General features: G+C 45.1%; 1 protein-coding gene across 6 annotated transcripts; it reads right to left on the reverse strand.

The window, feature by feature from the left end:
- Window positions 1–7,195: 7,195 nt before the first annotated feature.
- Window positions 7,196–25,560, reverse strand: LOC103561423 (C-type lectin domain containing 10A). 6 transcript variants are annotated; one of them, XM_070563340.1, is made up of 11 exons: window positions 22,712–25,560; window positions 21,835–21,935; window positions 21,062–21,181; window positions 20,672–20,755; window positions 20,503–20,574; window positions 20,340–20,411; window positions 20,098–20,184; window positions 19,855–20,006; window positions 19,494–19,600; window positions 19,237–19,360; window positions 15,108–15,880 (listed from the first exon to the last, which is right to left on the reverse strand). In XM_070563340.1, the coding sequence occupies exons 2-11, from the start codon at window positions 21,899–21,901 to the stop codon at window positions 15,833–15,835; spliced, it is 933 nt and encodes a 310-aa protein (XP_070419441.1). In that variant the 5' UTR covers window positions 21,902–21,935; window positions 22,712–25,560; the 3' UTR covers window positions 15,108–15,832. The 6 variants fall into 6 exon arrangements, with proteins under 6 accessions (XP_070419444.1, XP_070419441.1, XP_070419443.1 ...); XM_008536016.2 differs by lacking the exon at window positions 15,108–15,880 and having other exon boundaries at window positions 18,992–19,360; XM_070563339.1 differs by lacking the exons at window positions 21,062–21,181; window positions 21,835–21,935; window positions 22,712–25,560 and having other exon boundaries at window positions 15,430–15,880; window positions 20,672–21,016.
- Window positions 25,561–25,740: the final 180 nt, after the last annotated feature.

Here is a 25,740-nt window from a genome sequence, read left to right on the forward strand (position 1 = left end):
CCCCAGCCACACAGGCCCCTCATACCCCTGGGGACACATGTACACAAGGACACACAGGTGGGGGGTGATGGCAATATGTAAGGCCATATCATCAGAGCTGGAGGAAGTGGCAGGAGGACCCAGGGAGTTTGGGACAGCCAGGCCCTCAGCAGGTTCACACTCTTCAGTGAAAGCAGGGTATCAAATGGGTTTCCCTTCCAAGACTATCCTAAAGAACCTGGACAACTTTTCCTGTCCCTGTGTTGCAGAAGACCCCAACTCCCCTTCAGACTGGGACCACTAGAGGCTAGGCCCTGACCCCCTCAGAGAGGGGACCCCCTACAAGCACAATCAGAGTCACAGAAATGGGCAAAACCAGGACTCCTGGGGATACAGCCCAGTGGAGACACAACACCAGAAACCCTTCATGCACCTAGGGAGAGACGTTGTGTTGAGAGCAGGATGGTCCTCAGACTCCCGCAGTCAGAACCCTTGGGCTTCACATGTTAGAGGGCCCTTGCCGGCCCTCCTCCAACTCCATCCCTTCCCATGGAAGAAGAAATCTGAAGGACCGAGGGGATGAGCCTGCCCTTCTAGAAGACCCTCCGATGCCTGGGAGCCTGATCACTCATCCGAGATGCCTTCAGCTTGTTTCAGGGGCCTGTGTGAATCTGCTTCCTGGGCCCATTCTCTGGGGCCAACCACGCTGCTGGTATGCGCACCCTGAGCCCCTGTGGGGCAGCAGTCAGGTGGTGAGTGGGGGGTGGCCTGTGCGCTGGGAGTGTCCTCACGTGTGCCACCAGGCCCCTTGAGGGGCAAGACTGAGCCAGGGCAGGGGAGCGAAAGGGGGTAACCTCAAGGAGAAGTAGCTTAGACTCTGTAAACTTCGGGGATGGGCCTATCTCCACTTGTCTTCCAACCTTTCTAAACCCCTGTTCATTCTCACTGTCTGAGCACTGAGGTCTTCACTTCATTGACATCCTTGGGCCACAGTGGTCTCTGAGGCAGTTGGGGCTGAGATGGAAGCAGAAAGGGGCTGGCTGGGGCTGGCTGGGGCAGGCGTTGGGGCCCCTTTGGGAAGAGGCTGGGATGAGTGCTGCAGGTGGGTCTAGGGCTACTGTGGAGGTAGAAAATGAGGTCAGGTGGACACTGAGCCTGGCCTTGGGACTAGGAGTGGGGCTGGAGCTGGGTTCACAGCTGAGGTTGAAACAGGGATCAGGATGGGGGTTGGATTGGGGTTGAGATGAGGTTGGGGTTGAAGTTAGAATTAAGATGAGGTTAGGATTAGGTCTGGTGTTCAAAGGTAAAAGTGAAATTGGGTGTCTGGCTAAAATTGCACAGAAAGCTCATGTTGGGTCTGGGACTGAGTTTGGAGCTGAGTTTGGAGATGGGGCCAGGCTGGAGCTGCATTTGGGACTGAGCTTGACTTTAGTGATGAATTTAGAGCCAAGGTTGTGACTGAAATTGGGCCTAGGCTGCTGAGCCTGAAGCTGGAGTTGGAGAAGTGATGGTGCTGATTCAGGAAGGTCTAACCCAGTCTAGAAGTCAGTGGAGAGATGGACTCAATCTCCTCCAGTTAGTGGTTCAATCTGTGATCTATACTCCTATTTATTTCCACCTAAAACACAAAGTCACACTCCTCTACCTTCCCTCTTAGCCTCTCTGCCTCCCTAATGCACTTACCTGCAGGAAGTTGGAGAACGTGATTCCTGGTCTCCTCAGGCAGCCCAGGTACCAGGGTCAGGACATTCTGCATGGAGAGCCGTAAGGTTGAGAGAGTCCACACAGGTGGTGGGATTCTTCCAGTCTGTGTGTGTGATTCTTCCTGTCCTGCCCAGCATCCTGTACCCTGAGATCTCCTAGCCCCCGACTTTGGACAGTAAATCAGAAGGGGGTTGGAACACAGGCAAAGGGTCTACGTAGGTGGCAGTGGGGACTGAGCACCACTTGGCACCCCTCCTCCAGGATATTTCCTCTCCTTTCCCCTTCTTTCCATCTCCCTGACTTCCTCGTTTTTACCATTTGGGAGGGGGAGCACAATCAGGAGGGATCAGGGGTGCAGTTTGTTGTTTCTCCTCTGCCACATCCTTTTTCACTTCCTGCCTCAGAATTCCCCAGAACTGTTGCTGCCTCCAGATATTTTTGACTTGGTTCTAGAGAAATCCTTTTCTCTTCTCTTGCCCAGTGCAGACCTGGCCTCCTAGAATCTGAGCCCCTGACCCAGCTTCGTCAGGCAGCTCAGCCATCAGACTCTCCCAGCTCTGGCCTTCCTCCATCCAGAAGTAAAAGTCAACCAAGGACTCAGACAATGGGAGAAGGGAGTGGGTGTTGGAGAATAAGACTTCCTGCCTGGAAGAGGACAGGAGGAGATGGGGACAGGAGCAAACTTCGACTGAGCATCAAATCTGTGATGGGGATTGTGTCAGACACTTGCCTTACATTAACCATTCAATTCCCACAAGAACCTTGGGAGGCAGTTTGGGTGATGGACTGAGGCTCATTGTGTGATATGCTCAAACTCTCATAAGGGGGAGAGCCAGGACTTATGCCCAGTGCTGCCCAACACCCTGCCCTGGGCTCTCTGCACACACACTGTCTTCACAAAAGGGATTTAACTTCCACCAATGAACCCTGTAAATCCCCCTAAGAGGGCAGCTCTGGGTCCATGCACACATGCCTTTCAATGGGAAGGAACTTTAGTGTCTGGAGAGGTGGAGGAAAGCAAATACATTGTAGCTCATGTATTACGTGTCAAGAGGATCATCTTCTGCAGCTTCCCTCTGTAAAATCAACGATACAGCATAAACTTCCCTCTATATCAGAAATAAAGATCTATTCCACTCATTTTAGCATCTGTATATTGCCTTATTTATTCTCCGTCAGGCAGAGAGATGACTGTTGTGTTCAGGGACCTCGAGGAGGTGAGTGTGGCTGGGTGCAGTGAGCACGGGGAAAGGAGCAGCAGATGAGTTTGCAGGGCCAAGGAGTGTGAAGTAACTGGGCCTTAGAGGCTCCTGTAAAGGACTTGTCTTTACTCTCAGTCCGACAGGAAGACTTTGGGAAGTTTTGACAGGATGTCCGGGATATCAAGGCTCACATGATTAGGCTCAAGTTTTAACAGGATCGTTCTGCCTGTGGAGTTGAGTCAGGGGAAGGGCAGCAAGGACAGCAGCAGGAAGACCAGGTGGGGCCATTGCCGTATTCCAGGTGATAGGCAATGATGGCTTGACCAAGGTGGTAGGAGTGGAGTGGGGAAAAGCATTCACATCCTGGATGTATTTTAAAGGTAGAGCTTTCAGGATTTGCTAATGGGTTGGACGAGGGGTTTGAAAGAGCGAGAGAGTCAAGGATAATTCCAGGCTTGGGGTTTGAGAAACTAGAAGACTGGAGTTCCAGTTAATTACGATGGGGAAGATTGTGAGAGAAGCCGGTTCCGTGGGTGGGGTGGGAGATAAGATTTGGACATGTTGAATTTGAGAAGCCTCTTGACTTCCAAATGGAGACTTCTTCTTTTTTTTCTGTGTCTTTTGGTAAACATTCATAATTTCTTCTAAATGCTTTGTCAGTCCCAGCAAGATGCCGATGGCAACACAAAAAGATTTCACTGAAAAGAGGTTAATGAAGGAACATTTACAGAGTTTGGGCAGGAATGAGAACAAAGGTGAGTGAAGCCTTCAGGAGTGGTGGGGAGCCATTACCACCCCTAGGAGGAAAGCAGAAGAGGAAGGAACATGATACGAGAGCCCTGAGACGATTCAGAGCAGGGACAAGGGCCACCTGGCAGGAACACTGGAGCGCAGTTCCACCAGAGCCATAGCAACCAGGGGGGAGCAGGAAAACCAACCCACAACAGTTCTCTCTTACTGCCGAGTTCCGACCAGTGCCTCCAGCTGGAAGGATCAAAAAAGGAGGTCATATGGCAGAGGATTCACCATGATGCAGTCCACAGCCATCGGCTTCCTGGAGCACAACAGGGCAGAGACGAGTGGAGAATGTTTCTGGAGGGAGACTCAAAGAATAACCAGTACAGTCCCCTACGTTCATCCCTCAGCGTTCATTCTTGTCCTTCGCTTGGATGGAGACATTCACACCCCTAATGACAGAGGCTAAACACAAATGATTTGTGTACCATCAAGGGGTGATGATTATTCAGTCATACTTTCAGCTGGAACGTCAATGCAATGTTAGCCTTGATGAGCACATTTCGTATAAGTTGGCAGGGGAAAGGGGAAATTAATTAACATGAAATACAGTTCTACTGTGTCTTTCAGTAGCTGGTCACGAGGTATAAAATGGTGCAGAGAACTTCTTTCTTCCATTGTCTTTTCCGTGATCTGTTTATTTTCTGCTAGAACCTCAGTTTATTGGATTGTTTTTCACCTGGTGGGCTGGCCAAACTTTCATTCTTGCACAGTGTGAGCCCTTAGAGTCTCTGTCTTGCCTCGGTTGCCACTGACCATTATTACAGGTCATAGAAATACTAAAGCCACTCCAGTATCTCCTCTGGGTTTCAGACATAGTCCTCCTTGCCCCCATGATGTAACAGCCTCCCATTTTCCCCTTGCTCATTGGGATCAATCCCTTTGATCAGAATAAGAACTCTTTTCTCTGCCTGTTGGTTCAGTGACATCAGGAGCCCAAAACGAACAGGAGTTGTTCTTAAGTGTGAATTTAATGGAACAATGACTACTTTCCTCATGGGAACATTCTTTCTTTGGGCACTAAGATCTCCAAACCCACTGAGACCCAGATTGTGAGATAGGAAGGGAAAAATTCCATTAAGTGGAGTATTAGGTATGTTAGTGAGAGGCCACACTCCCCCCTCCGTACCTTGGTTCGCAGATTTGTACACTGTCTCTGTGAGGGATATGGCGTCATATACCACGTAAGGCATATACCATATACTATAGGAAAGCCTCATAAGGTATTGTCTCCCAACTGAAGCTGTAACTGAACCTTTGAAAAACTATCCCCCCACTCAATCCAGTTATCTACACCTGAGTGCTAGACGCAAGGTAATACCATGAGTATCAGTCTACTGCTGCACTGCCTTCATTATAAACTGAGTTCCTCAGCTGGAGGTGATAGCGTGAGGGATAATATGGTCCAATTTAAGTCCATGAATGGAGGTGCTGGCAGAAGCATTGTGGAAAGGATGTCATCCGTATTCAGAATATGTGCTTATTCCTCCAAGGACCATATTGCTGCTCCCATCATGTTGCAAGGGGTCCAATGAAATTAACCTGCCATAAGGTAAATGGGTAGTCCCCCTGAGTAATGACATCATATCAGGGCTCAGTGTTGGTCTCTGTGTTGGGCAGGTTGGGCACTCAGCAGTAGCAATAGCCATGTCACCCTTGGAAAAGAACATCTGTGTTGTTGAGCTACTGCATAGCCTTCGTCCCTGCTGCTATGGTAACTTTCTCCATGGGCCAACTGAGTAAGCTCCAGGGTGGCTGGATAAAGTTGACTGGCATTCAGAAAACAGGTCATCTTATCCACCTGATTACTGAGAGCCTTTTCCTCTGTGGCTGTCCTTTCGTGGGCATTTACATGGGATACAAAAATCTTCACCCTCTATGCCCATTCTGAGATGTTCAGCCACATATCTCTCCCCCGAAACAACTTGTTAACAATTTTCCAATCTTATTCTTCTCAAGGCACTGACCAGCTATTGAACTCATTAAACCACCACCTATAATCAGTGTAGATCCGTACTCAGGCCGTATCTCCTTCTACCTAAAATGGACAACCAGATGTACTGCCCAAAGATCTGCCTATTGACAGGAATTCTCTTCACCCTTGCCTTTCAGGGCACCCCCTAAGTAAGGCTATACCACAGCAGCATACACTTGTGCATAGTTACTAGCACAACTTGAAAAGCCATCTTCAAATCAGGGCTATGGTTTTACTCTTCTGTTAACTGATTATATGGAATTCCCTTGAGATCCTAGGTATGAACTAAAGAAGCAGCAGCAAAGCTCTAGGAACAGGTACCACGGGGATATGAGCCACCTACCAATGCAATAGTGCTCTCTGGACTCCTCTTGTATGAAACCTTTCTATTTGACAATTCATTGCAACCCATGTCTAAATTCTATGGTTTTGATTACCAAATAAAATCTACATCATGATGGGCATTTTGGGTTGTATAGTTACTTAAAGTCTAGTAGCTAGATATTGAATCTCTACCAAGCCCTCGGAACAAGCCCAGGAACTGCTTTTCAAACAGAGAATAGTGGTCAACAAAAGAGGGAGTAATCTTATTCCAAAATCCTAGGGGTCTACACTGTGATTCTCATGCTGGGATTTGTCAGAGGCTCAATACAGTACCCCTACTTGCCCTAGACATTTCCAATACCATTGGGTGTGCTCAATTATGAGGCCTAAATAGTAGAAAATCTAACCTTGCAGCCTGGATCTGACACAAAGCCTTCTCTTGCCCTGGGCCTATTGTAAAACTGGTAGCCTTATAGGTTACTCAGTAAATGGGTCAGAGCAACAACCCATGTGTGCTATATATTTTCTCCCAAATTCAGAAACGTTCAAAGCATTTTGCCTCTTTCCTCTTGATAGGCAGTGCAAGGTGTGGCACCTTGGCTCTAACTTTTGAAGGGCCGCCTGACATACCTCAACTCACTGAAGTGTCAGCAGAGTTATCCCACTCCTCCAGCATGCATGTGCCTTGCAAAGACATCGAAAGTGCTTGCTACTTCCTCCTCATCTGGTCAAATTAGTATAATATTATCATAAAAATATTACTATGATATTTTGTACAACAGTAAGTTGACAAAAGTCCCAGATGCCCTCCAGACTGTATCGTGATGGAGAACAGTAGAGTTGGCATAGAGTTGACAGTGGAGTTGACGTAGCCCGTATGTTATAATACAGAACAGTAGTCTTGACATAGATAAGACAATGAATGTGCACTGCTGTCCTTGTCACATAAAGGCAAATTGTTTCTGATTATCTTTGTGGATAGAAATTTAAAAGAAAGCATTTCCTCCGTGAATAACTGCATATTAGGTGCCAGTGAATGTGCTGAACTGCTTCAGTAATGATAATTCATCTTGGACCTTATCTACAATTGTGTCACAACTTAAGTTTTATAGTGCTCACAGTCATTCTCAAAGACCTGTCTGAATTTTGCAGTGGCCAAATAGGCAACTTAATTGGAGATGGGGCAGGAATCACCATTCCTGCATTTTCCCAAGTCTTTTTTTTTTTGAGCTTTGGTTTTTATTTTTCAATGAGATGTAATTGACGTCTAACACTGTGTTAATTTTAGGTGTACAACATAATGATTTGACATACGTATGTACTGTGAAATTATTACCACAATAAGTTTAGCTAATATCTATCATTACATGGTTGTAATTTTTTCCTTGTGATGAGAAAACTTTTAAGATCTACTCTTTTAGCAACTTTCAAATGTACAGTACAGTATTGTTAACTATAATCATCATGCTGAACATCACATCCCCAGGACTTATTTCTCTTATAACTGGAAGTGTGTACCTTTTGGCCACCTTCACCCACTTCACCCACCCACCACCCCTTGCCTCTGGCAACCATCAATGGGTTCTCTGTATCTATGAGTTCAGGTGTTTTTCAGATTCCACGTGGAAGTGAGATCATATAGTATTTGCTTTCTCTGACTTATTTCACTTAGCATAATAATATTGAGGTCCACCCATGTCACAATGGCAGGATTTCCTTCTTTCTCACAGCTGAGTAATAGTCCATTGTATATATGTATATACCACATCTTCTTTATCCATCATGTCCATCCATTGATGGACACTTAGGTTGTTTCCATGTCTTGGCTATTCCATAATGCTGCTATGAACATGGGGGTGCAGAAATAACTTCAAGATAGAGATTTTATTTCCTTCAGATATATGCCCAGAAATAGAATTGCTGGGCCATATGGTAGTTCTATTTTTAATTTTCTGAGGAATCTCTATATTGCTTTCCAGAGTGGCTGCACCAATTTACATTCCCACCAACAGCGCATAAGTGTTCCCTTTTCTCCACATCCTCACCAACACTTGTTATTTCTTGTCTGTTTCATAATAGCCATTCTAACAGGTGTGAGGTGATATCTCATTGTGGTTTTGATTTGCAGTTCCCTAATGATTAGTGATACTGAGCACCTTTTCATGTTCTTGTTGGCCATTTGTATGTCTTCCTTGGAAAACTGCTTCTTCAGATCCTCTGCCCATTTTTTAATTGAATTTTTTCTATTGAGTTATGTGAGTTCTTTATATATTTTGGATAGTAACACCTTATCAAATACAGGACTTGCAAATATTTTCTCCCATTCATAGATTGCCTTTTCATTTTGTTGATGGTTTCCTTTGCTGTGCACCTTTTTTAATTTTTTTTGAGGAAGGTTAGCCCTGAGCTAACATCTGCTGCCAATCCCCCTATTTTAGCTAAGGAACATTGGCCCTGAGCTAACGTCTGTGCCCATCTTCCTCTGTTTTATATGTGGGACGCCTGCCACAGCATGGCTTGATAAGTAATGCCTGGGTCCACACCCAGGATCCGAACCAGCAAACCCCGGGCCACCAAAGCGGAATGTGCACACTTAAGCACTGCGCCCCCGGGCTGGCCCTCCTTTGCTGTGCAGAAGCTTTAGTTTGGTGTAGTCCCACTTGCTTACTTTTTGCTTTTGTTGCCTTTGTTTTTGGTGTCAAACCTAAAAACTCATCACCAAGACTGACGTTAAGGAGCTTACCCCCTATGTTCTCTTCTGGGAGTTTTATGGTTTCGGGTCTTACATTTAAGTCTTTAACCCATTTTGAGTTTATTTTTGTGTATGGCATTAGATAGTGGTCCAATTTCGTTCTTTTGCATATGGCTGTCAAGTTCTCCCAACACTATTTACTGAAGAGGTTGTTCTTTCCCCACTGTATATTCTCAGCTCCTTTGTCATAAATTAATTGACCATATGCGCATGGGTTTATTTCTGGGATCTCTCTTCTGTCCCATTGATCGATGTGTCTGTTTTTATGCCAATACCATACTGTTTTGATTACTTTAGCTTTGTAGTATAGTTTGAAATCAGAGAGTGTGATGCTTCCAGCTTTGTTCTTCTTTTTCAAGATTGCTTTGGCTACTTGGGGTCTTTTGTGGTTCCTAAGGCTTTTAATATTATTACGTCCTTCAGGGGTGTGGTATTGCTTTGGTCTAATATCTTGGTACTTCCAAGGCCTCCCACTTGACTCTTCTTCCCACAATGTGAAGTAGACTTAACCAAGTAGTGGCTGTCATTTCAGCTGCTGTGCTGGATGTGCATCATTGCCACAGCAGATTCATAAGCCCTCGGCTGCATGGTGTGTGGCCACTGATTTGGTGAATGCATTCTTTTCCATTCCAATTAGAAAAGAGGATCAAAAATAGTTCGTATTCATGAGACAGACAATATTCGCTTATAGTTTTGCCTCAGGGCTATTTAACTCTCCCACCCTCTATCTTAATCTAGTCCAAAAAGATCTGGATCTCCTGGACATTCCGCAGACATCACGCTGATCCGTTACATGGATGACATCATGCTGATTAGAGCAAAAGGTAGCCAGTACGTTGGAGGCCTCAGTAAGGCACATGCCCTCTACAGGGTATAGGGAGATACACTCTATAAAAATTCAGGGATTAACCGCTTCAATGAAGTTGTTAGGGTTCTTGCAGTTAGGGGATTTCTGGGATATCCCCTCCAGAATAAAAGATAAATGCTGCTGTTTGCATTCCCTCCACCAGCACAAAAAAGAAAGCACAGTGCCTGGTGGGCCTCTTTGGGTTCTGGAGGCAGCACATTCTGCACCTAGGAATATCATTCTGGCCCATATACCAGGTGACACAGGAGACTGCCAGCTTTGAATGGGATCCAGCGCAGGAACAGGCACTGCAGCAGGTCAAGGTTGCAATGCAGTCAGCCCTGCTGTTTGGGCCGTATAACCCACAGACTCTAGGTTGCGGAGGTGGCAGATGCAGAACAGAGCTTACGGAAAGCTCCAGGAGGAGAATCACAGCAGAAGCCTCTGGGATTCTGGAGTAAGACCACGCCATGGGCAGCAGAGAATTAGATGCCCCTTGAGAAATAGTTCTTCACATGTTACTGGACCCTGGAAGAGATGGACAATGGATAGCAACAGTCCATTATCAGATGGAAATTGAATCAAGCCTAAGCAGGACCAGATCAAAGGGTACCAGTGGGCTATATGAGCAAGTGGCCCACACCCACATATCACCCATCAAGTTTGCGTCAGTCCCCTTCCCTACTTTTCATTTGAAGGAAGAGAAAAGGCCCAAGCTTGGTTTATGGATGCATCAGCTTGATGCTTAGGTACAAGCTGAAAATGGACAGTGGCTGTGTTACAGCTGCATTGAGGGGTGGTTCTAAGAGACAGTTGAGAAGGAAAATCTTCCCAATGGACATAGCTATAAGCAGTGCAACTGGTCATTCACTTCGTGTGTAAAGGCCTGAGGTAAGAAAATTTACAGATCCTTGGGCAGTAGCCAATGGCCTGACTATCTGGTTGGAGGTCTGGATGGAAAAGACTTGAAGATCAGAGACAAGGAGATATGGGGTAGAGGCATGTGGATGAACATACTGGAATGAGCACAAAGTATATCACATCCTAATGCCTACTAAAAAGCATCATCAGGGAAGAGGTACTGGACAACCAAGTAGACAAAATGCCTCATCCAGTTGCCTTTAGCCAGCCTTCATCATTGGCCACCCCAGAATTGGCAAGATAGGCACAGGAACAGAGTGGCTACATAAGGGTCAAACATAATGACTCCCATTTCCCAAGGCTGATCTAGCTACTGGTACATCTGAAAATCCGACTTGTCAGAAACAGAAACCAATATTCAGCCCCCAATATGGTCCAATATCTCAAGAAAAACAACTAGAAATCAAAGGATAAAATCTTTATGACCTTAGATTCAGCAAAGATTTCTTAGATATGACACCAAAAGCATAATCTATAAAAGAAAAAGACATAAATTGGACTTTATCAAAATAAAAACTTTCATTCTGGATAAATCAATTGTGTAATCAAGATCAAGCATGGAACGTCATATTTGAGAGAGTGATTCTTATTTGATCAGATATGATAAACCCACTGTGAAGGGTCAAGAGTGGGGCTTCCTATGTGGACCCAATGCCCACAAAGTTTTCCCAGACCTTGGTAGTTGCTTAACACCACGTGGATCTAGACTCACTGACCACACTGCAGGAGGTTTAATATGTGTTTATTACCACTTTGTGCTGCACCTAGATAAATGAATCAGGACAAATGCCAGCCTTTTTTAGTGGTCAAGAAAAACGTTTCAAGTTATTTATGATCACAACAAGGGACTTTTTAGAAAAAAATATCCAAAACTTAAAGATAGGCAAAACAGCAAATGCATGTCTTTAATTGTTATACTAAAATATTGTCTAGGAGACTTACTGGAGAATTATCTTTTTTCTTTCTTTTCTTTTCTTTTTTTTGTTTTTGGTGAGGAAGAGTGGCCCTGAGCTAACATCCATGGTAATCGTCCTCTATTTTGTATGTGGGATGCTGCCACAACATGGCTTGATGAGCAGTGCATAGATTTGCAGTGGGGATCCAAATCCGCAAACCCCGGGCCTCCAAAGCAGAGCACATGAACTTAACCACTACACCACTGGGCCGGCCCCAAGAATTATCTAACTGTTGAGGGAAGTATATCTTTGTTTGATTTACTATGTAATGTTGGGTAGTATATTTTAAAACTCTGTAGAAAAGCTGATAGCAAGGAAATGATTCTTCTCCAATAGCAATACAAATGAATTCTGTCTGGTAGAAGAAAATACCCAAAGATTTCTGTTTTATTGTCCTGTAGGGCAAATAAGTTTTGCGTATAATTTAGCAATCTTATCCCAGCAATCTTTCTTCCCGTTACTATCAATATTTCTGTCTCCTTATACTCCTCTTAACTAGCTTTGCCATCCTATTGACTCCCTCATTAATGAGTTAAATAATTAACTAATTAAATAATTTTAAGTGACTTCAATTAGAAAATTGAATATTTGCAGGAAAATACAAAATAAAATGTGGAGAAGAAAAGACATAATTTTCTCTAATTGTTGATGTTATGGTTGACACCTTAAAAATCCAAGAAGCATTTCACCATAAGAATCTAAGTCCCCGTGATCAAATTGGTTTAATTGTTTTGGCTTAAATGCTGCCATATGTCTTTTCTCTAATTTGATCAATGTGGAATATAATATAAGCGTTTAAGATTTGAAAAAAATTATTCAACTAAATTGGATTATAATTATTAAAAAACTTTTTTATGTCGAAAGTGATTCAATTTTTATGGTGTGTCAACATAACCATAATTTTCAAGATCCCTAGTTAACATTAAGACCTTAATCAAACTAATTAGTAGACAATATTTGGATACCTGGATAATTTCTAAATAAGATAAAATATAAAAACATTGATCACCAAACATTGTTTATATATATATATATATATATATATATATATATTAAAACAGTACATATATATAGTATATATATATATACTTTTTTTTGTTATTTGTATCAGTTGTACAGGAATTGTATCTTTAGGCTCTTAGAAGAAAATTCTCCATGGGTCTCCCGCGTTTGTGCACATCTTGTGTGCAGAGACGCTGTCTGTGTTCAAGACTGTCTTTTCAAGAGTATTTGTATAGCAAACAGCCTTGGAAAATAGAAATAGTGTCTGCCTCCAGAGCAAAGAGTGAATTTGTTTACTGTCTAGTATAATAAAAATAAGATCTCCCTCCAGGGCAAAGGACAGGCAAGCTAACTGCCTAGGATAACAGATTCAAGTTCCCTAGCCATGAGCTTTGTTGGATTTCTAGATCCTGGTGTGTGACAAACAGTCCTCAATTACCTACCTCCAAGACTCGTGTGTGAAAGAGGAATTTATTACCTTGATTAACAGTTACAATTAATCAAAGTGCTTGAGTCTATGCTGAAAGAATGTTGGCAAAGAAATAAGAATATCTACGCAAGGAAGTATGTGATATTTTTATTTACTGAGGAAAAAGAAAGCAGTTTTTTCCCTAATGTGTTCTGTTGTTCTAAATTTTGAAGGCTGAGGGTGAATGACAAAGCCTGGATGGATATAGAAAGCTGTAGAAGGTTTGCAGAAATGAAATGTGTTTTCCTTGGACTATATATAATACCTGTGAAAAAAAGAAGGAATGAAATGTATTAAAACTCTGGCAACATTGCTCTAATTTTGATGAGTTTATTAACATTTTTTTTAAAGCTTGAGAATCCTTTCCTGCCAATTATTACGTTAATGCAAGACTAAAATTGTGTTCTCTCTGTTAAAATAATAAATTGGTTGTGGAGTGTTCAGTCTGCTCTAAACCAGAAATATTAAAAGTTATTCTTTATCACTTATAAAGTCTGCCCAGAGAGAATAGATTCTGTATCTTATCATAATAACTTTTTGTGCTTTATTCTGAATTTGTTACATCCTTGATTATTGCAACAAACTAGCAAAAGTTCCTCACTGCTGACAGTGTTAAGATTTCTTACAATTGTGTTACTTTCTACTGTTTTTATTTTTTAAATATTGTACTGTCACTCTTATACAAGCTACAATGCTTCTTTCTGGCATTCATGCTACTGTCCTAATCAAATGATCAATTTCTCTGATAACTTTTAGTTTTGCCTTTTCAAGATCAGACCCTAAATTCAGAAAAATAAAATTTTGAAGATGTCTCTTACCCTAAACTAGTTTTAGGGGTTCCCAGAAGACCATTGGACAACAACAAAGATTTTTTTTCTTTTACTTTAGAGGAAAAGGAATGCTAAAAAAAAAAAAAAAAAAAAAAAAAAGAGGCCTATTTTGTGTACTCCATATTCTTAATTATCTCAACACTATTTTGAGAGCTGTCCAATCAAAAGAGGAATTCAGCTTCCCTAGGTTAATTACGTATTGACAAGATGCTAATAATATAAACACGTTTCAGAGATGGTACACTCTACACAATAGATTGGAAAGTGCTGGAGATGTGTCAATGCCCTCCTTGTCCATAAAATGTTCTTACTTTTTGGGAAACATCCCTCAAATCCTCACAAAATAGTTCTGTACTACTCTTCAATAGATAACATTACCCTTCTCCATTATGATATTGCTGGTTATCAAAATAAATGAGCTGTACCATTCAACCTTATCAATATGTAAGGTTTCTCTTTCTTTCCATGCTTGCCTACAGCCCCTGTTATAAGCTATGTGAAAAAAAAACATTATCTTCAACAAAGCCTGGTGAAAGGCATATACCAAGTATTTTTAAATACTATTATTTCAAGAAACAGACTTATGAATATGAGCTTCTGAGCAGATATTGCTTAGACAACTGTCAGTTCTATCATCAGACTGAGTCAGGATTTCCAGCACTATTCTAGTCCAGATGCAGAGAACTTCATGAAACCTGAGTGTTGACCCGACATCCAGCAACAAGAATTCTGTAGGACCGCACACGCTGATGAGGGAATAAACTTGCAGTGACTGGTTTGCAATATTATTGGTATTGTTTTAATATTCTATTTTTGACAGTTTTATAATAAAGCCCTTTTTCTTTTCACCGTGCTCTCTAATTTAGTAAAATCTTTAAACATTTATGTTCTCACTGATCTGTCAGTGTTCAGGGGAAAATACTCTTACTAAATCTCTTTACTTTTAACGGCAATGTAATTATTTGCGTAGATTCAATGAGATTATGCCCTGCTTTTTACCAGGATATAGTTTGAAAATTCACTCGTGCCACAAAATTCTTTGAGTTTTCTGGAGTATCACATTTGAAAATGTATGTTATTTAATCAGATATTTTAAGTCCATCATTAAGGATCAAGGTGTTTACAAAGCCCACCTAGGAAGTCAATCTGGTACCTGTTCCACGAAAAGAAGACCATTTCCTGATGGACCAGGAACCTTAGCAGATTTGGAGGACCTTGGGAAAGTAGAATTCCCCCACATTTATAGGTACAACAGGCAAAGCTGATGGAAATAAATTTCTTTGTTTTGGTTTCATAACCTTAGAATAGAAGAGCAGTAATTTGTTTTGAATCTCTGAACTGATAGAGGCTATTGAAATTAAATAAAATTTAATTTAAATTAAATATATGTAAGTAGAATATACATGAATGAATCAGAGCAAAACACAAGGAGACAAGGATGGGTTGATTGGTTGGTTAGTTGGTTGGTTTTGGTGATGAAGAACAATCACTGTAAATTCTTTATCCTCACAAAGTGGGGCTGATAAGAAAACCTTGGAGAAGACCAGAAAGATGGCTGCATATCCTTTTCAGTTGTCCTGCTGGACATTGTCTCACAGGCCCACCCAAGGATTATCTAATTCTGTAAGGACGTGTACCTTCATTTGACTTACTATTTATTCTTGAATGGGATATTTTTTTTTAATTCTAAAGGAAAACATTTAGCCAAGCAAATGATTCTTGTCTGACAGCAAATGCAAGTGGATTTTGTCCAATAGACAACAAGTGATTTCTACATAATAGAACAGAGAACCATAAATGTTCGATTTTGTTGGCTGTAGGACATTGACTGGTTTTGCCTCTAATTTAGCGCTCTTGTTCCTGCATCCTTTATTTTGATAACTAAAAATACTTGTGTCTCAGGGGCCGGCTGAGTGTTACAGTGGTTAAGTTCGCGTGCTCTGCTTCAGTGCCCTGGGGTTTTCAGGTTCGGATCCCAGGTGCAGACTGAGCACTGCTTGTCAAGCCACACTGTGTTGGTGTCCCACATAAAGTAGAAGAAGGTCAGCATGGATGTTAGCTAAGCGACAATCTTCCTCAAGCAAAAAGAGAAGGATTGGCAACAGATGTTAGCTCAAGCCGAATCTAAAAAAAAAAAAAAAAAAAAAATCCTTGTGTCTCTCCTATACACCTCTGAACAAGCTTTACTGTTCTACTGGTTCCCTCATCAATGAGTTACATAAATCTTAAACTCACTGTGAAAAGCACAGTGCATAAGGTAGAAAATTAAAGGAGAAAGATACGAAATAATAATACCCAGGAGATAATATTTGGAGCACTAAATTGAGGTATCTTTTCCCCCATCATCAAATCTCTGAGTACCTACTACCCTTCCCCACCTTGCAGGCAGCAGTGATGGTCTCTCTGATGGTGGGCCCCATGCTATGCTCACTAGCGCCCACTGCCCACTTTAAACAGCCAACGAGAGCACCTGTACCCTGAGGGGCACAGCCTAAGCAGTGGCATCTACTCCTGGTGTGTTGGCTCCCCATCACTTGACGACATCACGTGTCCAGGCTGGAAAGCTTCCCTGATATTCTTCCTTCTCTTTACAAACCCTCAGCCCAACTCTAACCACAGATAACTGACTGGATTCTGTCATGGTGCCAGTGACAGACCTGGGGCCACCTGAGGACTCGTGGACATGTGCACTCGGCTGCACTGGGTTCCAATATTTGGTGCCCACAGAACCAGCCACATGTCACTGCTCTCTTCTGGGATCTCTTGCACATGGGGCAGTGCCCTCCTGACCCCATCAGTTTTGGGTCCCCTCTGAGCACTTCCACCCAAGACCTTTCTCTGCTCCAGCCTGATGATTTTCATGTGATGCTGGTGGACAGGGAGAAGTAAAAGGGTGCTGCCTCCTGGGGGCTAAATTTTGTCCTTCTCATACCTTCCTTCTGACACTGTCCTCTTTATTTTTGATTAGCACTAATTGATTCCCTCCTATATGCCAGGCAGTGGTCTGGATGCAAATAATGCAGCAATGAACAGGTCCTGCCCTCTATTAATAAGCACTCTCAGCTATGGGCTGCTTCCTTATAACTGAGATGCTTCCCCTGGTATGCTCGATTGATTGAAAAAATAGCAATCTCCACCACTCCCTATATCCATCCTCTACACAATGGGACTTTTTAGTTCCTCCCATCCAAAGGTGGATTTTATTTCCCCACTCCTCGAATCTCGGATGCCTTCTGACCTACTTGAGCCAATAGGATGCAGCAGAAATGGTGCTTCAGTTCCAAAACTAAGACTCCAGAGTCCTTGCATGTTTCCAGTTACTCTCTTGGAACCCTGCCCTGACACCATGGGAACAAGCCCAGGCTAGCCTAGTATGGCCCAGTCATCCCCGTTGTCCCAGCCCATAGCCAGCCATGGGAGGGAGACCATCCTAGACCAGCCAGCTCCCAGCCAACACCCCCAGCTGACCACAAATGCATGAATGAGCCCAGCTAAGATGAACCAGGCCCGGCCAGACCAAAAAAGCACCCAGCTGACTTAGAGACTCATGAGCTACAATCAATACTTATTGTTTTAAGCCTCTAAACTTTGGGATGGTTTGTTACACAGCAATAGCTAACAAATACATTTGTGGATCTTATCTACTTTTCCCAATGACTCTGGGAGCTTCAAAGAAATTAAGGAGTTGCCTTTCCTTATCACACTAAGTTTATAAGCTTCTAAGAGACAGAAAAGGGTCCCAACCTACGTCATAGTGGTTAAGTTCAGCAAACTCTGCTTCAACAGCCTGGCTTCAGGGGTTTGGATCCTAGGTGTGGACCTACACCACTCGTGGCAGCAACTCACATATAAAAAGTGGAGTAAGTTTGACACAGATGTTAGCTCAGGGTTAATCTTCCTCAAGCAAAAAAGAAAAAAAGAAAAGAGGAAGATTGGCAACAGAGGTTGAGAGCTAATCTTCCTCAGGAAAAAAAAAGACAGAAAAGATTTGAACTCAAATCTATATGAAAAGAAAATGCTCTTTTCACAATAACATAGCACTTTCCAAGGCCTCACCTACCTTCATCATTCTGCCATTTCAAGGTTGCTAAAAATCAGGCAACACAAAATACATAAGCTTTCACAAAAGAGTACATACTGTGTGATTTCATTTATGTGAAATTCTAGAATAGGCAAAACTAATTTGTCATGAAAGAAAGCAGATAATTAGCTACCTGGGGGCCAAGGGCAGGGACCACAGAGGGGCAAAGGGAAGCTTTGGGGTGATGAAAGTGTCCTGTGTCTTGATTGTAGAGGTACGTGCCTCGATATTCATGTTTGTCAAAAGTCATCTCTACTCTAAATGGGCACATTTTATTGTGAAAGAATTATACCCAAATAAAGTTGATTTTTAAGGTTAAAAAACCTTAGAACATGGAGAAAAGCGAACCCATGTGCACTGTTGGTGGGAATGTAATTGGTGAGGCCACAATGGAAAACAGTATGGAAGTTCCTCAGAAAATTAAAAATAGAACTACCATGTGATCCAGCAATCCCACTTCTGGGTTTATACTCATCGGAAATGAAAAGAGGAGATTCAAGAGATATCTGCAACCCCAGGTTCCCTGCAGCCTTGTTCAGAACAGCCAAGATATTGAGACCACCTGTGTCCATCAACAGATGACTGGGTGAAGGAGATGTGGGGCACATACGTACAATGGAATGCTATTCAGCCGTGAGAAAGAAGGAAATCTTGCCTGTTGCAACAACATGATGGAGCTTGAGGGCATTAAGGTAAGTGAGATGAGCCAGAGAGACAAAAACAATAGTGCATGGTATCCCTTATACATGGAATCGAAAATAAATTAATAAATAAGGCAAAGTGGGTGAAACAGAGAGTAGAAAAGTGGTGGCCAGGGGCTGGGGGGAGGGGAAATGGGGAGAGGTTGGTCAAAGGGCACAAACTTTCAGCAATGAGATGAACAAGGTCTGAGGATCGAACGTATCACATGGTGACTACAGTTGATAACACTGTATTGAATAACTGAAATTTACGAAGAGAGTAGAACTTAAATGTCCTCACCAAAAAGAAAACAAAGATAACTAGGTGAGGTGATGGCTGTGTTAACTACCGAGATGGGGGGAGTCTTTTCACAATGTATCTATCAACGTGTGTATCAATGTATATGTCAAATCACCACAAAGTAAGCCTTAAACATCTTACGATTTTCTATGTCAATAATGCCTCAACGAAGCTGAAATTTTTTAAAAAAAACCTTAGGACCTTTATATAGTCTTTTGACAGTTGAGGAGAATACAATTCAGGCTGAGGGCAGTGCTCCCATCTCACAGGGCTTGTTCCTCTCCCACAGAGGTCTCGTTAGGCATCTCTGGAGAAGGGCCCCTCTCCCCTGATCCCATTTCTAAATGCAGCTGGGTGGTGTACAGGAAGCAGCTCTGAGACTCAACTAGCTGGCCCTGTCCATCTTGGTCTCACAGACCCACTGGAGGGGCGCCTGGCAGACAATGTCATTCCATTGGCCATTGGAGTGGAAGTGGGCACAGTCCTCGCCTCCGCCCAGCCCATGTCCGTCCCAGTCATCTGGCTGGCCTGGACTCCAGTTCCTGAGGGGAGAGGACAACAGCAACTAGAAAGGTCAGGTGGCACAGAATCTAAGTCTGAGAAGGGGGTGTGGGTCAGATCTGAGGAGCAGAGCTGAAGGAGGAGGTAGGACACGGAAAGCCAGGGTGTACTCACTGGAAGTTGGTCTTGTAGTCTGTCCCATCCACCCATTTCCAGACTCCTTCAGGATCACTGAGCCCCATCCAGGTGAATGAGGAGCCTGTATGTTCCTGGACAAAATCCTGGGACAATGAAGGGCAATGGTGACTTCTCCCCATCTCCTTGGACTAGCAGTTCTAACCTTTACCTGTTCGTTAAAGCAGTTGAGGAGATTTGGGACGTTTATGAAAGTGCCCAGGCCCATTGGGTCTCTGAGAGTGGGGCTCAGAGGGCAGTGGTTTTAAAGTTCCCCAGGTGACTGCAAGGTGGGGCCAAGTGTGGGAACCATTTCCTTAAAGGGGACACGTGTTGGGAGCTGAGCACCAGGGGCCCTCACCTGCTCCTCTCTGGAGTTGATGACCACGAGGTGGGCGTTCTGCAGCTGGCACTGCTTCTCAGCCTCGGGCCAGGGCTTCTTCGAGCGAGAGAACCAGTAGCAGCTGCCTTCATGCTCCAGCCAGTTAAGGGGGCAGCAGGCCCTGGCAGAGCCTAGGGGGCCGGGAGAGGTGGGGGGTGCTGAGTTGCTGCCCAGTGGGACTGTGGCAGCAAAGGAGTCAGGCACACCCCCAACACCCCTCACCATTGCTCTTGAGGGCAGCTGCCTGGCAAGTCAGGGCTGTCAGGTCTTTGGCCAGCTGCTGGACTAGGAGGCGTATTTCAGCATAATCTGGGACACACACAGGGGGGCAGTGGGGACAGTGCCCTGGGTGTGGACTCTGCTCCCTGAGTCCAGGAGGCCAGATTTCACTGCACGGGCCCCGCCTCGGAACCTCCCTGCCCTCCCAACGCGGCATGCCCAGGTGATGGGAGCAGGGGCCTGACCTGCTTTGAGTGTCTGCTGCTCCTCCTCCAGCTTCTTCTCCAGGGAAAACACCTTGTCGTTCATGCTACGGGCTGGACGGGAGGGCGCTCAGCACCTCGAGGGGCTCCCCCACCTTGTCCTGGGGCCAGCCCTGCCCTCCCACACACTCCTGCAGAGTCTCACCTGCTTGCAGTTCCTGCCTGAGATTCCCCACCCCTGCTTTCAGAGGTGTTATCGTCTTTTGCAAACTGTCACCTGGAGGACATGGGGACTCAGTGCTGCAGAGTCAGCTCGCACCCCCTCCTCCACCACACCCCACCCCAGTCCAGAGCCCCTTCCACGCCAGCCTCACCCTGGGATATCAGGGCCTTGACCTGAAGCTCAGTTTGTGATGTGGAGTTGTTCAGGGTCACCAGGTCCCTCTGAAACGTGGAATCTGACGAGGCGAATGGGACAATCAGGGCGAAGATTATCAGGCCCCCTCTGTGCAACACTGAGCAGGCACTTGACACACACTGTCTCCTTGGTTCCTCACAACAAGCCCCACAAAGGGACAGATACTGTTGTTCTCCAGTATTGCCGATGGGCAAACCAAGGACTAGAGAGGTTCCGTAATCTGACCACATCACCCAGCTAATAAGTGACAGAGCCAGCAGCCAGCCTTATCCATCTCTAACTCCGTCCCTGCCCCCACCAATGCAGCCCTTATTTCTCTCTTCCCTGCCCACCCTGTGACCCTCACTTTGGAATCCGATCACACAGACGCCGACCAGCAGCATGAGGCTGAGGCCCAGGGAGAGCAGCAGGAGGCGGGAGCTGGAACAGAGTGTCTGCAGGAAGGGAGGAAGGAGGGGAGGCAGCCCTGCAAGAGGAGAGAGGGCGTCAGGACAAGGAGGGTCCCAGAGAGACCCAGAGAGACAGGGGAGGAGGAGAGGGCCTCAGAGCCTGTCAGGGATCAAGACTGGCACCTTAATGCTCAGCCTGAAAGGGGGCTGCACAAGGAGGATTGTGGGATGGGGGATGCCCAGGCATCTGACCCAGCATGGACCAGCACAAGTACCCAGCCACACAGGCCCCTCATACCACTGGGGACAAATGTACACAAGGAAACATGGTCTCAAGATAATGGTGATGTGTAAAGTCCTATCATCAGAGCTGGCAGAGGTGGCAGGAGGACCCAGCAAGTTTGGGGCTGCCAGGCCCACAGCACCTCACGCTCATCTCTACTACCCAAGTAGCAAATGGCCTTCCCTTCCAAACCCAATCACTCATTCCCACACCAGGGCCAACCCAGAGCACAGAAGCCAGGCCCGCTGTGGTCTTCCCTGTGCTTGTCTTGCTGAGGACCCTGAATCCTCTTCATACTGTGGCTTCCGGTGGCTGGGGCCCCACCACCTCAGATTTGGGGACCCAACAGTGCACATGGTAGAGGCACAGACATCACATCACAGCAGAAATCCTTCTAAACGTATTAAGGAGGTATTTTAGGAGAGACCATTTCTCCTTTCCTCTTACCAATTCTAAGCCCCGGGCTTTGGTTCTCACTCTCCGAGTGCTGAAAGTTTTCATAATTCACTGGCATGCTGGCGCCAACACGACCACCGAGGCTGTCAGAGCTGAAATGGAGGCAGGGCCAGTGGCCAGGCTGGGGCAGGAGCTGGGGCAAAGGGGCAGGCTGGGACTACGTTGGAGCTGAGGTCAGGGCCAGAGCTGAGGTAAGAGATGAGCTTGGGCTTGAGAAGGAGTCCAGGGTCAGGGCCTGCAATGGGAAGGGGCCTGGCCTTGCAGCTGAGGTTGAAGGTGGGGTCAGGAGCAGGCCTTGGGCTGGGGTTGGGTTGAATTTGGGATTAAGGTGGAGGGAAGGTTGGAGCTAAATATATCGCTAGGACAGGGCCTAACAGCGGGGCTGCAGGGCAGGTTGTGTGTCTTCCTAGGATTGGGGTCAGTACTCCTGTGGGAGCCACGGATGGAGCTGGGCCTAAGCTTGGTGCTGAAACTGCGAATACAATATGATTGAAGGTACATCTTGTGTTGGGGCTGGAGTTAAAATACAAGTTGACTCTGGGGTTGAAGCTGTGGTTGGGTTTAAAGAAGGGGCTGGGATTTGCATGGGGGTGGGGCTGCGTCTGGGGCTATTGCTGAGGACAGGGCTGGAACTGGGCTAGACATGGGGCTGAGTTTGAGTCTCAGTTTGTGACTGAGGTTTGGCTGCCATACTTGATTCTGAATCCAGGGGAGGGAAGAGAATAAGATCCTCGCTTGGTCATTATCCGCATGCTGCCCCTTTCTATTTTTCCCATTCAGTCCCACCTAGGACCCACAGTCCCCCTCCTGGCTTTCTCTAACATCCTCCCTGTCCCCTTGGTCTCAACTGTGTCCCCAGCCCCGTTACCTGTGGAAAGCCTGCAGGCTGGGATCCTTGGGTTCTTGGTTCAATGATGACCAGAGCTGGAAAAAACTAAATCCTGGAGAGTTGGGGGTAGAGGTGGCCAAAGGATGAGTCACATATGTGAGCAGAGTCCTGCTGGTCTTCGTGTCTGAAAGCCCAGGGGTCTATGAGCTGGGATCTTCTGTTTCCTCGACTTGGGGAAGTCAATAATAAGGAGAAGGAATTAAAATCGGAACACGGGCAGCGATTGTGTGTGTGGAGGAGTTGGACGTGCGGCCAGCTTGGCTCTCCTCCTCCAGAGTGTGTCTACTCCTTTCTGCTTCTTTTAAGTTCCCCTGACTTCCTCAATTTTACCATTTGGGAGAGGGGAGTCAGACCAGAAGGGACCAGAAGGAAACCCAATGTGTTGTTTCTCCTTTGGCCCTCACTCCCTTTCACTTCCTGCCTCAGGATTTCCCAGAATTTTTGGTGTCAAATCATTGCACACTGAAATCCAGAGCAGCCCATTTCTCTGGTCTTGCTCCATCTTGACCCAAGTTCCTGGCATCTGAGCTTCCTCTGGGTCTCAGCCATTAAGCTTCCCAGCTTGGCCGAGCTCCCTCACCCAACCCAGGAGGGAAGAGGATGATGGAGAGTAGGATTCCCGGTCTGAACGGAAGAGGAGGAGCCATGCAAAGGAGGAAAATTTGTGGAGCATCGAATCTGTGACGGAGACTGCACAGATACTGACCACACTCTAACCATTCACTCCCATGAGAAACTCAGGAGGCATTTTGGGTGATGGACTCAGGCTCAGGGCCACTGTGTCACTTGCCCAAGATCACACACCTGGTAAGAGAAAGAGCCCGAATTCCAGCCCAGTGCTGCCCACCACCCTAGCCTGGCCTGACTCTCTCCCCGTGCACTGTCTTCACGAAAGGGATTCAATTCAATCCAGTAAACCCTGGAAATCCCCCTAAGGGGGCTGCCCTGAATTCCTACACACATCCTTTTTCTAGGAGGAAACTTTGTGTCTTAAAGGGGGAAGAAGGAGAGCAAACACGTTTTAGATTACATTTTCTAATTAAATGGGATTGTCTTCTGCTACTTACTTTTTTCATTCAGTTAATGCATCAGGAACATTTCTTCACATCAGTTCATAAAATGTCCTTTATTCGTTTCCTATCTTTATCTCATTCCATGCGTGCCATAATTTACCTAAGTATTTCCCTATTGATAGACATTTAGGTTGTTTCCAGTTTTGTTTTGCTTGCTGTCATTTATGTTGATTAGCATTTGTCACAGGCTGGGTTTTTGGAAGCCAACACTTAGACTGTATTTTGGGGGCAAGCTATGTATGAGGGACCAGCCCCTGCTAAGGAAGGGGGAAGAAGGAGGAGAGGGCAGAGGGAGAAGTTAAACAGCGGTGGAGACCTCACAGAGCTTCAGCCAGTCCACCAGGGGGTTCTGGGAGTTCAAACAGCATAGCCTGTGGGAGCTGTCCAGCACGAGGCTGAACCAGGCCTTTATCACCCACCGTGGCTCAGTCACCAGATGCCGGCCACCCCAGCAGGGGCAGAACCTCAGGGGACGTGGCTGTCTGCACAGGTCACATTCCCCACAGCGGGGCACCAAGTCCTTCCTGAAAAGGGGATTCTGGGTAGCTCATCACTGCGTCTACCTCAGTATTGCATCGGATTGATACATTAATTTCGGAATAATCAACACTTTTGCATGTTAAATCTTTCCCACAGAGAACATGGTGTGCATCTCCATTTACCCAGCAGAACAAAATTAAAAGCAAAAGTTACGTAGGACCACATAAACTGATGGGGGAAATAAACCTGCTGTAACGGGTTTGCAATATTATTGGTGTTGCTTTAATATTCTATTTTTGACAGTTTTATAATAAATCCCTTTCTCGTTCCTCTCCAGTCTTTAATCCAGTAAAATATCCTTTCAATATTTATGTTCTCACTGATCCTTAAATATTCAGGGGAAAATACACTTACTAAATCTTTTTACTTTTAACGGCAATGGGATTCTTTGCATACACTCGATGAGATTATGCCCTGCTTTTTACCAGAATGTAGTTTGAAAATTCAATCGTGCCATAAAATTCTTTGAGTTTGCTGAAGTCTCACATCACAAAATACATGTTATTCAGTCACGAATTTTAAGTCCATCATTAAGGACAAAGGTGCCTACAAAGCACACCTAGGAAGGCAGTCTGGTACCTGTTCCCTGGAAAAGAGACCATTTCCTGATGGACCAGAAACTTTAGCAGATTTGGAGGACCTTGGGAAAGTAGACTTCACCCACATTTACAGGTACCACAGGCAAAAGCTGCTGGAAATAAATTCCTCGGTGTGCTTTTATAGCCTTAGTATAGAAGACCTGTAATCTTTCTTAAATCTCTGAAGTGATAGAGTCCTTGAAATAAAATACATGTAAATAGAATACACATGAATGAATCAGAGCAAAACACAAGGAGACAAGGATGGGTGGGTTGGTTGGTTTGTTGGTTAGTTGGTTGGTTTTGGTGATGAAGAACAATCGTTGTAAGTTCTTTATCCTCACAAAGTGGGGCTGATAAGAAAACCTTGGAGAAGAACAAAAAGATTGATACCAACCCTCATATCAGTTTCCCACATTAAACCCAGCATATATGGGGTGAAAACCAAAACACTCATTCCCTGCTTAATCTCTGCCTTCCTGGCTCCACAATCCACTATCCCGCATGGAGACAGACACCATCAAGGACAAGCACCTGGGTTCATTATCTCCTCCCCGCAAAGAGATACAGGCTGGTGGGAAAGTTGCTGACCAGCAAGGTCACAGGCTCCCTCCTCTCTGCACATAGTCTCAAGGCCAAAGACAGGCTGGTGGGAAAGCTCCGACCAGCAAGGCCATATTCTCCCCCTCCGCTACCTAAAACCCGAAATAAAACCCTTCCTTTTAGCTTTTCCGGGAGTTTGGGATTTCAGTGTTAGCTGCCCTCTCTCCTTGCTCAGCGCTGTGTGATAATAAAATTCCTACTTTCTTCCACTACC

The sequence above is a fragment of the Equus przewalskii genome, chromosome 10, assembly GCF_037783145.1.
Source record: "Equus przewalskii isolate Varuska chromosome 10, EquPr2, whole genome shotgun sequence".
Lineage (NCBI taxonomy): Eukaryota > Metazoa > Chordata > Mammalia > Perissodactyla > Equidae > Equus > Equus przewalskii.

Excerpts from the sequence above, each read along its gene's own strand:
- LOC103561423 (XM_070563339.1), bottom strand. The coding sequence starts at position 20,945 with ATGTGGTCAGATTACGGAACCTCTCTAGTCCTTGGTTTGCCCATCGGC. Across the intron at positions 20,575-20,671 it reads CAAGGCCCTGATATCCCAGG|GTGACAGTTTGCAAAAGACG; the intron begins GTGAGGCTGGCG and ends CATGTCCTCCAG. Across the intron at positions 19,361-19,493 it reads GACTACAAGACCAACTTCCA|GAACTGGAGTCCAGGCCAGC; the intron begins GTGAGTACACCC and ends CTCTCCCCTCAG.